This window comes from Meles meles, chromosome 18 (assembly GCF_922984935.1).
Source record: "Meles meles chromosome 18, mMelMel3.1 paternal haplotype, whole genome shotgun sequence".
Classification (NCBI taxonomy): domain Eukaryota; kingdom Metazoa; phylum Chordata; class Mammalia; order Carnivora; family Mustelidae; genus Meles; species Meles meles.
The window spans coordinates 42,359,965-42,374,258 of NC_060083.1; the positions used below are offsets into that span (position 1 = coordinate 42,359,965).

At 52.8% G+C, this 14,294-nt stretch overlaps 1 protein-coding gene across 1 annotated transcript; it reads left to right on the top strand.

Annotated features, from left to right (window-relative positions):
• The first annotated feature begins 9,976 nt into the window (after window positions 1–9,976).
• On the top strand, window positions 9,977–10,801 carry LRRC3C (leucine rich repeat containing 3C). The gene has a single exon (XM_045986254.1). It carries the CDS (start codon window positions 9,977–9,979, stop codon window positions 10,799–10,801), a length of 825 nt encoding a protein of 274 aa, XP_045842210.1.
• The last annotated feature ends 3,493 nt before the right edge of the window (window positions 10,802–14,294 follow it).

A 14,294-nucleotide genomic window follows, 5' to 3' on the forward strand; every position in this document is an offset into this window, starting at 1 on the left:
CTCTGCCCTGGCCATATATTGGCTTCACGAGAAACAGACTAGCCGGGTCCATTGCCCTTCCAGGCCCTCATGGAAGCTGGCTTCTCATGACATTGGTTAGGAGCAGAGCTTGGAGGGCCGAGAATGCAGCCTACGGACAGCATTTGTCCCGAGTCTGACCGCCTTTCAGTGAGCTTGAGCCAGCCTGCCAGCCCACATCCTCGGCCTCCCCACATTATGGCTCGGTGTGTTAAAGCCTCTGCCTTCGGCTCGGGTCGTGATCCCAGGGTCCTGGGATCGAGCCCCGCATCGGGCTCTCTGCTCGGCCGGGAGCCTGCTTCCTCCTCTCTCTCTGCCTGCCTATCTGCCTAGTTGTGATTTCTCTCTGTCAAATAAATTAAAAAAAAAAAAAAAGAAGAAGCCACATGTCTTGCGAAGACTCCATGATAAATAGTTAGGAGCCCGAGTTCTAGTCCCTGATCAGCTTGTGTGGCTTTGGGTGGAAGGCTCCATCTCTCTGGGCCACAGTTTTTTTGGCCACACGCCCCAAAGCCAAGGGCACAGATTTTATTGCCAGGCTAGCCTAACATAGGCTCTCTTTCACCAGCAACATGACGCCTGCAAATAACTTATCTTGATCTCCAATGCTACCCCTGTGAAACCCCACCTCCAAGGCTGCTCGAATTCAAAAGAATGTAGGTAAGGCACCTGTTGCATTGTAGGAAGCTATACCATAGATGGTGGAACTAAATGGCCTTGATGTCTCCTGGGTCAGGCCCACTCTCCATGTCACCAAAAAGGCCTTGTTTGAGTCATTTACACTGCCTCCGCCCGCTTCTAAGTCCACTCGGAACGGCAGGGCTCTAAGAGAAGGGTCAGATGACATCATGACATGCCAACTGACTGGCTGTAAACACACCCTGAATGAATGAGAGGGGCCAGAAGGGAGAATGCTGGCCCAGGAAAACTGGGGAGCACTTCCCTGAGACCTCACCTGCCCTTCTCCAGGCGACAGCCAGGAAACAGTCATCACAAACCTGGAGTGGGCTCCCAGAGGCACCTAGTAGGAAGCAAGTGGAGACCTGAACCACTCAGAACAGGAGAACAGGAAGCTTCTCAAATATTTCCAGGGCAAGTGGCTGAAGAGCGCCCATCCCCTTAAATAACCACCCCAGAGTCTGAAAAACTTCTACCTTATATGAAGGTTTCTCCTGCTTCGTGGGAGCCCCTTTTTGTAGTCAGCCTTCTAAAGTCATAAGCAAACAACTGAGTATTGGTCTTTCTACAGAAACCTCCCAGCATTGAGGCAAAAAAGATTTTATTTTTTCCTAACTGAGCCTGCTTAATTCCTTCGACTCTTCTCTGGAATTCTTCTATCGGCCCTCAAGTTGATCCAGCTCTCTGGATCTTTGCCACTGGATCCACGTCTTGAATAAGGGCCTGACTAATGCATAGTCTAACGGAAAGATTACCCGACATGCCATGCCCTATTAATAACTCTTGTTATCGAGTTGTTGTTTTTCCCACAATGGGAATGAACAGAGTTCTGACTCACTCTAGGTCTGTGGTAAACTGTAGATCACTTTCGGCTTAATTTAGCCTGAGTCCCTGTCATCATCTTACTCCTTCTCTAGCTCTCTGCCCTCATAATTACCCTGTCTTTACCAAACATCCTTCAGCCATGAATATGCCTAAGTACTGTTCAGAATGAGTGACAGCACTCTTATGTGGTGCTGGGGAGTGCACAACCCTGTAGACAAACAATTGATAATATGTGCCAAGAGGCTGAGAAATCACTCCAGCTTTAGAGCCATGAATACATTTCTCGTAGCATATTCTAAGGAGGTACACCCTATGTACTCTGTAAGAGAATGTTAATTCTTGTGTTGTTGTTTTTTATAATAGTGGAAAACAGAAAGCAACCTAAATGCCTAAGAAAAATATTATGGAGGAGCACCTGGGTGGCTCAATCAGTTAAGCGTCTGCCTTTGGCTCAGGTCATGATCCCAGGGTCCTGGGATCGAGCCCGGCATAGGGCTCCTTGTTCAGTGGGGAGCCTGCTTCTCCTTTTCCCTCTGCTGCTCCCCCTGCTTGTGCTGTCTCTCTCCCTTTCTCTGTCAAATAAATAAATCAATAAAATAATTTTTTAAAAAAAGAAAAATATTATAGAATATCCATTGGATGGCATGGCTTGGTTATGGCACAGCGGTTTGGGAACATGTTTGCTAGGTTATATGAAAAGATTAGGGGGGAAAATAGCATGAGTATTCCCTGGGGATACAAGTCAGCAAAATCTAGGAAAAGGGAAACTAGAACAAACATCCAATCCCTTAACAAATAAGTTAGAAGGGAAAAAGGAGAGGGAAAGACTTGCAGATTAAAACAAATTAAGCAATGTATCTACCAAAGGCCATATTTGGATCCTGATTCAAGCAAACTAACTTAAAAAAAAAAAGTATTAAGTTATCGGGGAAATCTGAATGCCGACTATTCAAATCGATGATATTAAGGAATAATAATTTTTAAGGCATGATATGGTCTTGTGGTGATTTTTTTAAATAAAAAGTCTTCCTTTTCTTTTGGAGATATATATATGAAAATATACGTGATGGAAATGATGTGCTGACTGGATTTGCTTCAAAATAACCTGGGCTTAGGGACTTCAGGGAATAAAGTGGGCCGTGAGGTGGTAATTACTGGCACTGAGAGATGGGGACATGAGATTCCTTATGTTATTTTTTTCTACCTTTTTATGTTTGAAACTGTCCGTCATAAAAGCTTTTATAAACCTGCATATGCAGTGACAATGATGATAAGAAAAATCCTGGCACCAGCTGCCCTCAGCAGCTGTGTGACCTTAGGCAAGTCACTGAATCTCCCTGTGTTTGAGTTACCACGTTTCTTTTTTTTTCTTTCTTTCTTTCTTTTTTTTTTTTTTTTTAGTTACTACGTTTCTAAGTGGAGATGGGGATGATCATGATCACGCCCGCCTCATTAAGGATTAAATGTGAAGCACTTAGAGCCATTCCTAGCACCTAGTAAGCCCTCTGTGTTACCTGCTACTCATCCGGTCTAGCTCTGAGTGGTGTTTGAGCATCTACTTCACCAGGCTGTGGAAATTCAAACAGACCTTGCATTAGGATGGAGGGGTTGGGGGCAAACTTCTTCATGCTCTAGTGTCAAACTTTGTGTAATGTGAGATTATGCGTTTTCAGTTTTGTATGAACTGTGTTTTGAACACAGAGGGAACCACTCGCACCGGCTCTCCTGCCCTCTGGGAGCTCCTTAGTCGGCTGAGATAGACACATTCCCCAGCCTTGGCGTTTCCATCTGGCTGGGTGGCGAGGCCTCTGTTGGCCGCAGATACAACCGTGTGGGCAGAGATAGCAAACATGGGCGGGGTCATAAACTGGGAACACATTCCCGAGATGATGGCGGTGGTGGGAAGTGAGGAGGTGGGGCGTCCAGAAACGGAGCCCCTTTCCCTGACCACGGGTGGGGGGCGGTGGGGGGGTGGAGCAGGGTCCCTACTCCCCTCCAATTAATTCTTTTACCTCCCTGCTGCCCCTACCTCACCTCCTTCCTTCCAGAAGGAAAGGCGCACCCAGGCCAAGTGCAAGCAAGAAAAGAGCTGTTGATTTCCTTGGCAGTGGGGTTTCGGTTTGGGTGGCGGGCACCCCCAGGCCTGCGGTGGCAGCGGTGGGGAGGGGGCAGTGACGTTGAGCAGACAAAGAGGCACTGAGTGAGAACTACTGAGCTGGTAAGACACAGAGAGCACTGCCAAGGGGCCCTCGCTCTCCGCCCCTCACCCGGCCCTGTGGCTGGCTATTTGGGGCTGCAGAGGAAAAGGGCTGAGCCGGCCAGGGGCCCAGTGCCAAGGCCTGGGAACCAGAACCTCCTTCTGGGAACCAAGAGCAGCGCTGTTCTGTAGCCACCCCTCAATCTTCATAGTCTTTGACAGGGACCATTGGCATTTTCTCCCGTGGAAAAAAAAGCAGGCTAGAAAACTGCGAATATTACAGATCAAAAGGGTATCAACTATGAAAACAGTGACTTTAAGAAAAACTCCTCTGGTGCCCGTCCAATGGCATTACTACCCCTAGCAGGTCCCACCTCTTTAGAAATCCTGAGGGGGCCCCTGCCCCAGATCACCTTCCTCCCCGACCTAATGCCCCCTCCTCCACCGCTAATAACAGCCACTAACTCACGCAGTGTCTGCTGTGTTCCAGGCATTGGGGTAAGGGCTTCACATGTATAAGCTCTTTTACTCTTTAAAACAGCCCTGTGCGGTAGGTATTTTTATTATCCTGACTTTAAAATGGGAAAATTGCAGCGCAGAGAGTTTAAATATTCTGCCCAAGGTCACACAGCTAAGGTAGTGGCTTTTCTCCCCAGATCCTTTCCCAGCCACTTCTGTCTGCACCGAGGGTACTATATTTATCTGCTACGCACCCGTTTCCCCTGCTAGGCTGCTTGCTCTCTGTCTCACTCATGCATTTCCTCTGCACAGTGGATTCCCAGTGAATGTTAGCGGAAGGATAGAACTGACCCGCACATCCCAGATACACCCTCTCTGAGCTCCTAACCATTCTCAGAACACCCCTTGCTCTTTCTGGCTCTCAGCTTAGTCTACAGTGCTTTTCCCCCCTAGCCCTTTCCATTTGGTGGAATCCTATTCATCCTGCAAGGCCATCCCTCACCTGTGACCTGCTCTGTGACGCCTTCCCCAACCGCCCAGGCAGAGTCTACTGCTCGGACCTCCGGGTTCCTCTGCCCTCTGCAAATACCACAGTTAGAGCCCACACCTCAGCTATCAGGTGCACAAGCCAGACTTGTGCTATTGTCTGGGGGACATTTTACCTCTCTCTGCATCCCCAATGTCTAAGAGGCCCAGGAGGTGTGTTTTGAACAAACGAGAGATGGATGGGTGTATGCCCCCTTTGCCATTTCCCATGAGGAACTTTCCAGCAAAGGCTTTTGTTGCCCACCCCCCCCCACACACCACTGCCTAAACTGCCCAGTAAACTGGCATTAGATGAGTTCCTGGCTGACATAATGGGTAAAGGAGCTAACCCTTCACCTTTCCTTTCAATTATCCCTCTCTATGTGGGTGCTTTCCACGTCAGGGAGGTAGGGACCTGGAGGCCTCCTTTCCTCCAGTGTTACATCTTAGAGGCACGGAGTTACTGCCCTTGGAGGGAGGATCTGGGACTCAGCCCAGCCAGGGTGGGCGTCTCCCCTAGGTCCTGCACTTGGGAGCCAGGTCCTGTCATGCCTCAACCTCTTCCCTGCCTCACCATCACACACTGAACATCAGGCCGGGATTTCAGAGAACATGAGGTCCAGAGAATCAAAGGTCCAAGGGGATTGGAGAGGGAGGCACTCAATGGCAAAAGTGGTCCTGGGCCCAGCCCAAGGGCTTTCCCCTGCACCCCATAAGCCACAGCAAGGAATGGAACACTCCAGTCATAGCTCCTTTGGTCCTGCACCATAGCTTCCGCTCAGGTCTTGACCACGTCCCACCTGGACTGTCCCAGTAACTGGTCTTTTTTCCACCAATGTACCCTCCACACAACCAGAAAGTGATTGAAACATCAAAGCTAATCTTAAAACCCTTTACCTACAAACCGCTAAATCAAGTCCTAATTCACAATCCACAAGGATCTGGTCTCCTTCCACTTCAACCATAGGCTTTCTCCACCCCTCCGTTCTACAGTTTAGGAGAGCCAAACCGTCTCAGGCTCCCCCCCCCCTTGCTCATACTCTGTTCCTCCACCTGATGCACTCAGCCTTGAAGACCCAGCACAGATGACACCCCTTAGGATAGCTTTCCTGATGTGCTGGGGAAGTGAGCGCATCAGGTAAGAATGCTCCCAGCTGAAAGCAACAGAAAAACCCAAGCAAAGGAGTGATCCTGAGAGGAGATTTCTGCCAGGAGCGTCACCCAAGGAGCTTTTAAAAGTCCCCACCCACTGGACACAGGCCAGGCCAAGGTTAATCAGAATCTCTGTGGTGGGCGTGGGCACCAATAGTTTTCAAAACCTCCCCTCCTCTAACGTGAAGCCAAGTTGAAAATCACTGAAGCAGGGGTTTATTTTTCTCACAAAATGAAAGAAGCAGGAGGTTGCCAGTGTTGGTTGAGTGGCTCAGTGATATTCAGTCCGATTTCTCAGTGATACTCTTGACCTTTCCTTCCTGCTTTGTTGCCTCATGGCCACAGGATAGCTATGGTTGACCCTCCACATTCAAAGCAGGGAAAAAGCAGTAGGGAGAAAGAGAGGGCTTAGTCCATCCTCGTTTATAAACAAACCAAAGACGGTCCCAGAAACCCCTTCAGTAGACTTCCCCCTAGATGTCCTTGAACTGGGCCACCCCCAGCCACAAAGGAGGCTGGGAAAATGGACAGCAGGATTCCCAATAGACAGGTCTGATCGGGCTCTATCGGGAGGGATTGAGTACATTGTTCCTCCCAAATCGGCGGGTGGTATAAAGGAAGGAAATCAGGAACAGATATTGACGGGGAGCAGAATACACCACCCCAAAAATATGCCACTTTGGCGTTAAGATTATTTTGAGCTTGGTTCACGTAAAAAAAACAACAGATGCAAGAAGGGTATTCTAGTCTCCCCCCCAGCTTTACTTTCCCCTGAAAATAGGAGACAAAACTCCCATGTGAAAAATGTCCTCTCAGCACCAGGAGAAAAGGAACATTCGATGGGGAGTCAAAGCTGAGAGACTTCTGTACCAACAGACTTTGTTAAAAATAATTTTTATCCTTCTCAAGCCTCTCCATATATTGCCTCTCTTTATTCAACCTGGCATAAAAGTATTCGCAACTTGCCACTTTTGGGGGTCTTCATTTCCTTACCAGGCTCCTGGGTTGCATAAAGCTTACATAAATATGTGTGCGCTCTTCTCCCTTTGATCTGTTACAAGTTCAGTTCTCAGGCACCGCTGAAAGGCCCTAAGGGGGACGAGAGAAAGCGGCAACACGGAGTTGACAGTCAGCAGATCCTGCTCTCTCTGGGTCTGAAAGCTCTTTGGACACACAGCAGACATCACAGGAACGCCTGTGGAAACACGTATCAACATGTCCACATCTTCCTTCCAGACTGGCTGTTCCCAGCTGAACATGAGAACCACCTCGGGAGCTTTTGAAAAATACCAGTGTTTAGACACCGCCCACCCACCCCCCCACCAGCCACAGAGAGTTGAATTTAATGGACCCAGGTGAAGAACAGGGTCTATGTCCCCTTCAGTGAGCACAGTTCTTGGAACACGAAGCCCACAGGAAATCCTTGCTGAACAGAGGAAGGAATGGAAGAGAAGAAATGCTGCCCCAACCTTGTCGAACCCCAGCCTGCCCTGAGCACCTCCCCCGTGGTTCCCCCTTCCTCTCCATTCCTTCTCTGCTGAGCACGGCCCTTGGCCACCCTCCATTAGCCACATGTATGCTCCAGGGGGACTCTCCTGTCTACGCACACTGCCTGCTTCTCCTCCCGCCGCCATGCTGGGTGCCCCAGGCCCACTCGCTCTCTGTAGCTGCCCTCGTCTGAGAAGGACATCACTCTGTCAACAGCCAGGCTCACTTTGTCTTATTTAGCTAAACTCCTGCCTGGCGTGAGAGGAGAACAGCGTGAGGGGTAGGCTTCCAAATGTTTGCTCTTCCCTGTTCAGCCACAATCCCAAAATGGACGCCCTAGTTTTCAGTGGCAGCGGGCCTAGCGAGCAACAACTTAACAAGGAACCCACAGACAAAATTTTCGCTGCTTCTGCCCATGTGTAGAACATGCATCTTATCTGATTTCTTGGACAAGTGTGAGTCTGAGAAATGCCTCTGCTGATGTCACAGCATGAGTCAGTGGTGACTGTCTCCAGAGATGATATCATCCGATAGCAGATTCGGGGCCCATGGCACTTCTGAAACTGCTTGATCAAAGGTCACCTCCAGGGCCAGCTTCATGGAAGCGTGGCCTCTATAGTCCCACAGAGCCCCAGGCCATGTGCTGAGGAGGGTCCTATGCTTGGTTTTACAATCTGCTTTTGCCATCTCGAAATTCTGAACAGTTTTTGAACAAGGGGCCCTATGTTTTCATCTTGCACTGGGCCCTGAAATTACGTGTCAGCTTCTGGTCTCTCATCGTCTCTTACAAAATCCAGGGAGGTTTTCCTTCTCAGAAGGATCTCCACACTATATGACCTCAGCCTCCTGGAACGCCTGGGTGGCTCAGTGGGTTGGGCATCTGCCTTTGGCTCGGGTCGTGATCCCGAAGTCCTGGGATCAAGTCCTGCATCAGGCTCCTTGCTCAGTGAGAGCCTGCCTTTCTCTCTGCCCCTCCCCCTGCTCACACTCATGAGCACACGCTCTCTCTCTCTCTGATAAATAAATAAATAAAATCTTTTTAAAAAGAAAAGAAAGGAGGGAACACCCCACTCCCCCATTCTCTTTCCCTGCTTTAGGAGAGGGCGCTGAAACAGGGCTGCTTGGGCTGCAAATGATGGTTGAGATCAAGAGGCCCAGGGGAGCGAGCCCTCCCCAGCTCCCAGACGTGAACGAGACTTAAAAGGACCAACTTGGGAGCCCAGGGCTCCAGCAAACAAAGACAACCGGAGTCAGCTCCAGCCCAAAACAGAAAATCAACAGGAAAACTTGAGGGGACCATATCAGACTTCATACACCTGGAAGAAGCCCTTCCAAGCCCTGGAGGGGCCAGCCACCGTGTGTGCAGATAAATGAAAACCGAGCCACAGCGCCCTCTACTAGGCCAGAGCGTTGGGAGGAGCCTGGAGAGGTCCTGCGGAGAAAGTCAAGTTTTCCAAGGAAAAGGCTGAGGGAAGTTCATTTACCACCGAAGAAGGTGGCCCAGAGCACAGTAGAAGGACAGAAAAGGAGACTGGGGGCGGGATGGAACTGGGGGAGACGGCTGCTGGAGGCAGTGGATGTGAGATGGGGCCCACTCCAATTCTGTCCCCCTACCCCCACCCCAGGCTGGCCAAGCAGGGATCTGCTGGACCAGGCTCTTTGTAAGCAGCAGAGGTTCTAGAAGGCAGAGTCTCAGCCTTGGCTCAGAGAAGAGGAACAGAAGATGATGATGTCAAGGCCTTAGGAGGGGAGCCCGAGACAGAGAAAGGAATTGGGGCCTGGCCTCCCCAGGGCAGTGTTCATCAAGGTCCAGGATCTGCCCTGTCTTGGCATCTCCTGGCCAGGCCATGGCTCAGGTATCTGACACCTGGGGCCTGGAGTCACATGCCAGGAAATCGAACACTCTTGGGCCCCAGCCCCCGATTTCCAGCAGCTACAAGAACACAGGGTTTCTGGAGGAGGAAGCAGGTCTCCGGAGTCGGGCAGCAGGGAGACAGACTACTTCCGGGGAGAGGACACTCAGGAGAAGGCTCTCCCACCAGCAGGGGTGAGAGGTTGAGAGGAGAAGGAAGCAGGTGGGGTGGGGGGGAGAAGAGTGGAGTGGAGAGGACAAAGCTGGGTCAGGCGGAGGGGTGGGTGCTCCAGAGAAAGGAGGAGATGGGCAGAGAAAGCAGGTCTTAGTCACCTAGCCTAGCTGAACGCCCTGAAATCCGATCGCTGGTCTGTCTTCCTTATCCCCTTCATATGAGTGACAGCCTGGCCCTCTGGTGCCTATGGGGCCCACCCAGCTGAGCTGGCAGAGAAAGACTTTATTCCAATAAGAGAAATTAGTACATGGGTGGAAGCAGAGACGTGGAAGCCCCCAGACCCAGAGTGACCAACAGGGTCTTGGACCAAGAGACTTAGACATTAACCTTCCAGAAACAAAGAGATGCTAGGAGAATCCTTGGGTCCAGGGGACCTCTTACCCCAAGGGCCTGAAAAAGGAGACTTAAACCCCAAAGGAGTAGCAAAAGTCACCCAGACCTGAGTGAACCCCCAAAGGGAGGCCCCAGCCCACAGAGCCCCCATGGGAGACCTCCAGGAGAGAGAGCTGACAGTGGGGATGGAATTCTCTTGACTCATTCTTCCTTTATGGGGCTTCTCTTCCCCAGCTCCTCCTACTCCACTCCAGGACTATGCCAATCTTTAGCCATGCTCCTGCCAGCTGGTCACCTGCTGTCTCTCCTGCTGGTGATAGGCCCAGGTGGCACGGAGTCTGGTCCCCGGGCACCTCCGCAGGGCTGTTATGCGGCGGAAGAAGCCGGTGAACCGACGTTCCGTTGCAGCCGGGCAGGCCTGAGCGCGGTGCCCACCGGCATCCCCAACGACACACGCAAGCTCTACCTGGATGCCAACCGGCTGGCCTCGGTGCCAGCTGGAGCCTTCCAGCACCTGCCTGTCCTGGAGGAGCTGGATCTGTCCCATAATGTCCTTGCCCACCTCTCGGGGGCCGCGTTCCGGGGCCTAGCGGGCACACTGCGCCACCTTGACCTCTCTGCCAACCGGCTGGCCTCGGTGCCCGTAGAGGCCTTCGTGGGCCTGCAGATCCAAGTGAATCTGTCCGCCAACCCCTGGCACTGTGACTGTGCCCTCCAGGAGGTACTCAGGCAGGTGAGGCTGGCCCCGGGCACTGGAACAGGCATCGTGTGTGGCCCCGGAGCCCGCCCGGACCTCGTGGGGCAGGAGTTCCTGCCGCTGGCGGGGCAGAAAGAGCTGTGTGGGCCGGGGCGGGGCGGGGCCCAGCGGAGCCCCGATGTGGCCCTGCTGGTCACCATGGGGGGCTGGCTGGCACTCGTTGGGGCTTATCTGGCCCACTACATGTGGCAGAACCGGGAGGACACCCGACGTCCCCTCAAGCAGGCCCCGCGGCTGCCTGTGCGCTCAGAGGACTCCTCCACGCTCAGCACAATGGTCTGAGGACCCGCGCCACCCCTCCAGGCCCGTCTGACGACCTGGCCTACCCTCCACCCGCTCTGCCCTTTCTTTTCCTCTGACCCTCTCTGCCTCCTCCACAGTCCCATCCCATCCCCCAAATCCCACCCCCACTTCCTTTTCCCTCTCCCCTAAAAACCCAATCTCTCACTCTCTCAACCCACACCCTCTGTGGTGCCTGGAGTCTTTGGTGCCTACCCTGTGTCTGAATTGTGCTAGACTCGGAGACCCAAAGCTCCCAAGTCTTCATGGGGGGGGGGGGGGGCAGCAGAGCAGAGAATGACAGCGCCCACTCAGGGGGGGGGGGGGCGGGCAGGCGGCTGTAGGAGCACGGAGGAGGAAGTGATCGCCAAGCTTCACTGTGTGGATGTTTGAACTGACTCTTCAAGAATGAGAAGAGCTGGGGCAGAAGACAGAGGACGCCGGGTACCAGGTGGTGGACAAAGGCAAAGAGGGTGCAAACAACTTGGAAAGCAGGGGCAGCGATCAGACAATTCTGGGATGCGGGGGCTGGAGTAGAAGGGTGCAGAGAGAGGCAAGGAGAAGCTGGGCCCTGTGGGTTCCTGCTCTCCTCTCTCCGCCTCTCCTGAGAAGCTCCCCCCTCACTTTCTGCCTCTCTCTCAGCCCCAGGCTCCTCTCCCTGTGTCCTCTGTTGGGGACCCCCCTGGCTTAGGGGGCCCTGCTTCCTTTTCCAGAGATGCTCCATCTCACTGCTCTCTCCTTTATACTCTGATGGGCTTTCTGAACCCTTTCCCTTGGGAGAAGAGTGGTCTCTTCTATATCTGGGCTAAAGATGGGTCACTGGGAGCTAGAGGGGGATGGGGACTAGGAGGTCTCCCACCCCAAAAATATCCCTGGACAACTCAATAAAGTCACTTTTGTGAAGGCCCCGATCTCTTCCTTATTGTCCATCTCACTGAATGCATGTGGCCTGACAATGAGGAGTGGGAGGGTGTTGAGCTCTTTACCTGGTGGTGGACACTCCCACTGGGCTGGATGCCATCTCCTCTCTCCCCTCCTACCTCCCAGCTCCTGACACCAGAGTCTATCTGCTAGGGACGCCAAGGCCTATGAATTAATGATGATGGAACCAGAATGGAGGATGGGAGGAGGCTGGAGGGGGGACGAAGAGGGAGGCGGGGAAAGAGGGCAATGTCCAGGCATCAGTCATCAGCTGGCAGCCTCCAGCCTGTTGGACGGGGCATAGGAAGCAAAGGGAGAGAGAGCTGTTCCCCTCTTAGCAATCTGTCTTTTCTCTCAGTGGGAGGCTGAGCAGGGGGTACAGAGAAACTAGATGTGCTCAAAGTTAATGAAAGAATTCCTGGGGTGGCAAGAGACCAAGTTGGCTAAAGGAGAGGGGACCTATGAGATATCCCTATCACCAAATGGGCTTCTCAAGGGACCAAAGAGGTCAACACACCCCATCCCTTGCCCCCGTGTAGGATTATCTTCCCATGGGGAAGCTCATGGAAACCCCAATAGAGGCTGAAGATAAAACCACTGAACCAGGGTTCCACCCAGTTTGGGGCAGAGCCTGGAGTAGATGGAGCGGCCACTCAAGGAGAAGCACAGAGGAACCCATCACCTCCCCATTCCTCTGACCCACCCTGACTTCCCTGTCTCCTCTCCAACAACCCCACCCCTCCTCTTGCCATCTCCAAGGCTCCCTCCACCCCTCCAAGGCTGAGCTCCCTTGTATCATCCAGAGAACTTCAACCTGATTCATCTCAGAAACACCTGGGACCCCCACCCTATCCCCTTTTCTCAGGAGACATGGGCCTCCCCAGTTCCAGGGGTGCACTGGGGTGGGGAAAGAACGAGGGTGTGGGAAGTTTCAGGCTGCAGTTCCACCTGCACTCCAGCCACACCCTGGCCTGGGCCTTGGAATCTTGGCCCCAACCCCATCAAACCCTCCATCAGTTTCTCCCCTGCCACTGTCTGTCTCTCTCTGCTCACTTACCCATTCCTGAAATCAGGCCGGGACACATCTCACTGGATGCTGGGAAACAGACTGTATAGACCCTTGGGATTGAGAGGCTGGGGAACAGATGAAGCCCTGAGACTTTGTCATCTATGGCCCATCTCTGGAGCCTCATTTGACTTTCTGTCATCCTGAGCAGCAGAAACGGCATCTTTAAGATCTGCAGAGAATTGGTTCCCTCATCTGGACACCTAACACCCATTCCCTGAGGTAAGCTCAGGATAGGAAAGGATCCAAGGAGGAAAATTTGCCTGGAACCCAGGTCCAGAGGGGTCCTAGATCCCTGAATAGCAAAAGCGATCTACTAGTTCTCCCCATGGCCCCCCTCTGGCTCAAATCCCTTTCCCTCTTGAGATCTAGGGCAGGAGAGGGAGGAGGAGAGGGGCAAAGATGGAGGATTGGGGAGGTGCCAGGGAGAGACCCCTTCACCCTGGTCAGTTGGGGTCCCTGAGTTGGAAATTGGTGGGAGGGGACATGAGAGGCTATAGCTTCAGCTCAGTGTGTTACAGAACACCGGACAGATCAGGGGCTCCACACACTAGGAAATGCTCCCTCCTGGAGCAACAGTGGCTGAACCCCTAAGCCCTTCCCTCTCAACGCTGGCCTCTGGGTCATACTTGTCCACTGGGCCAGCAGGAAGGGGTGGAATAACCGGTTTCTCCCCCATCCTTCTACCAGGAACCAAGGATCACAGGACCTGTGTTCTGAGATGCCAAGCAGGCAGCTGGACAGTTTCATTTTTGCTGGCTGCTTCTCGCCCTTCTGGCTGGTACAGATGCACTCTGTCAAAACCAACACTCCCTCCGGGATGTGCGGGAACCAGGAACAAAGCTGCCAGGAGCCAAGAGAGCCCGACCACATATTTGGTGCAGAAGAACCCAGGAGGTCTGGGGCAGGACGAAGCTTGGCACCCACGTGTAGGCTTCTGGAGCTGGCGGGCTGTAGGTAGGGTGGGAGAAGAGAAGTCCCTCACTCCGTCCTCGCACCAACAACTTTTTCTGGCCCCGTGGAGCAGGAGCCTGGAGCAACCCTGAGGGAGCTCCCAGTCTGAGGGGGAGAGACATTAACCTAACTCTCAGGGAACCCCCAGACTAATGGAAGAAACAGGATCTTTTCTCTTTGGGGAGCTCTGAACCTGGGGACACCAAGACCTACCCCAGACACAGAGACTTGAGCATCTACAAAGCCTCGTTATCTACAAGAGGAAGTGAACAGGGAGCCAACCGTGGGTACCTGGGAGTTAAGGAGCACCAGGTGGGGCCCAGCTCTCACCCTTCCTGTCCTGGGCTCACACACGGACATTTCAAGTGCAACACTGAGCTCTCCTACAGAGGGAGGGCATACCAGCCTCAAAACCAGAAGCAACCCAACAGCTTGTTCCAACAGGAGGGCCGCAGTTCCCCCATCAGACAAGAGGAGCTCCGACTACAAGGGGTTTCACCTCATCTTGCAGGGACTTTGTCACCAGCATCCTCACTGCCTGTGAGGAACCGTGTC

Bases quoted from the DNA above. Each gene is read 5' to 3' on its own strand.
- LRRC3C (XM_045986254.1), top strand. From the start codon at position 9,977: ATGGGGCTTCTCTTCCCCAGCTCCTCCTACTCCACTCCAGGACTATGC.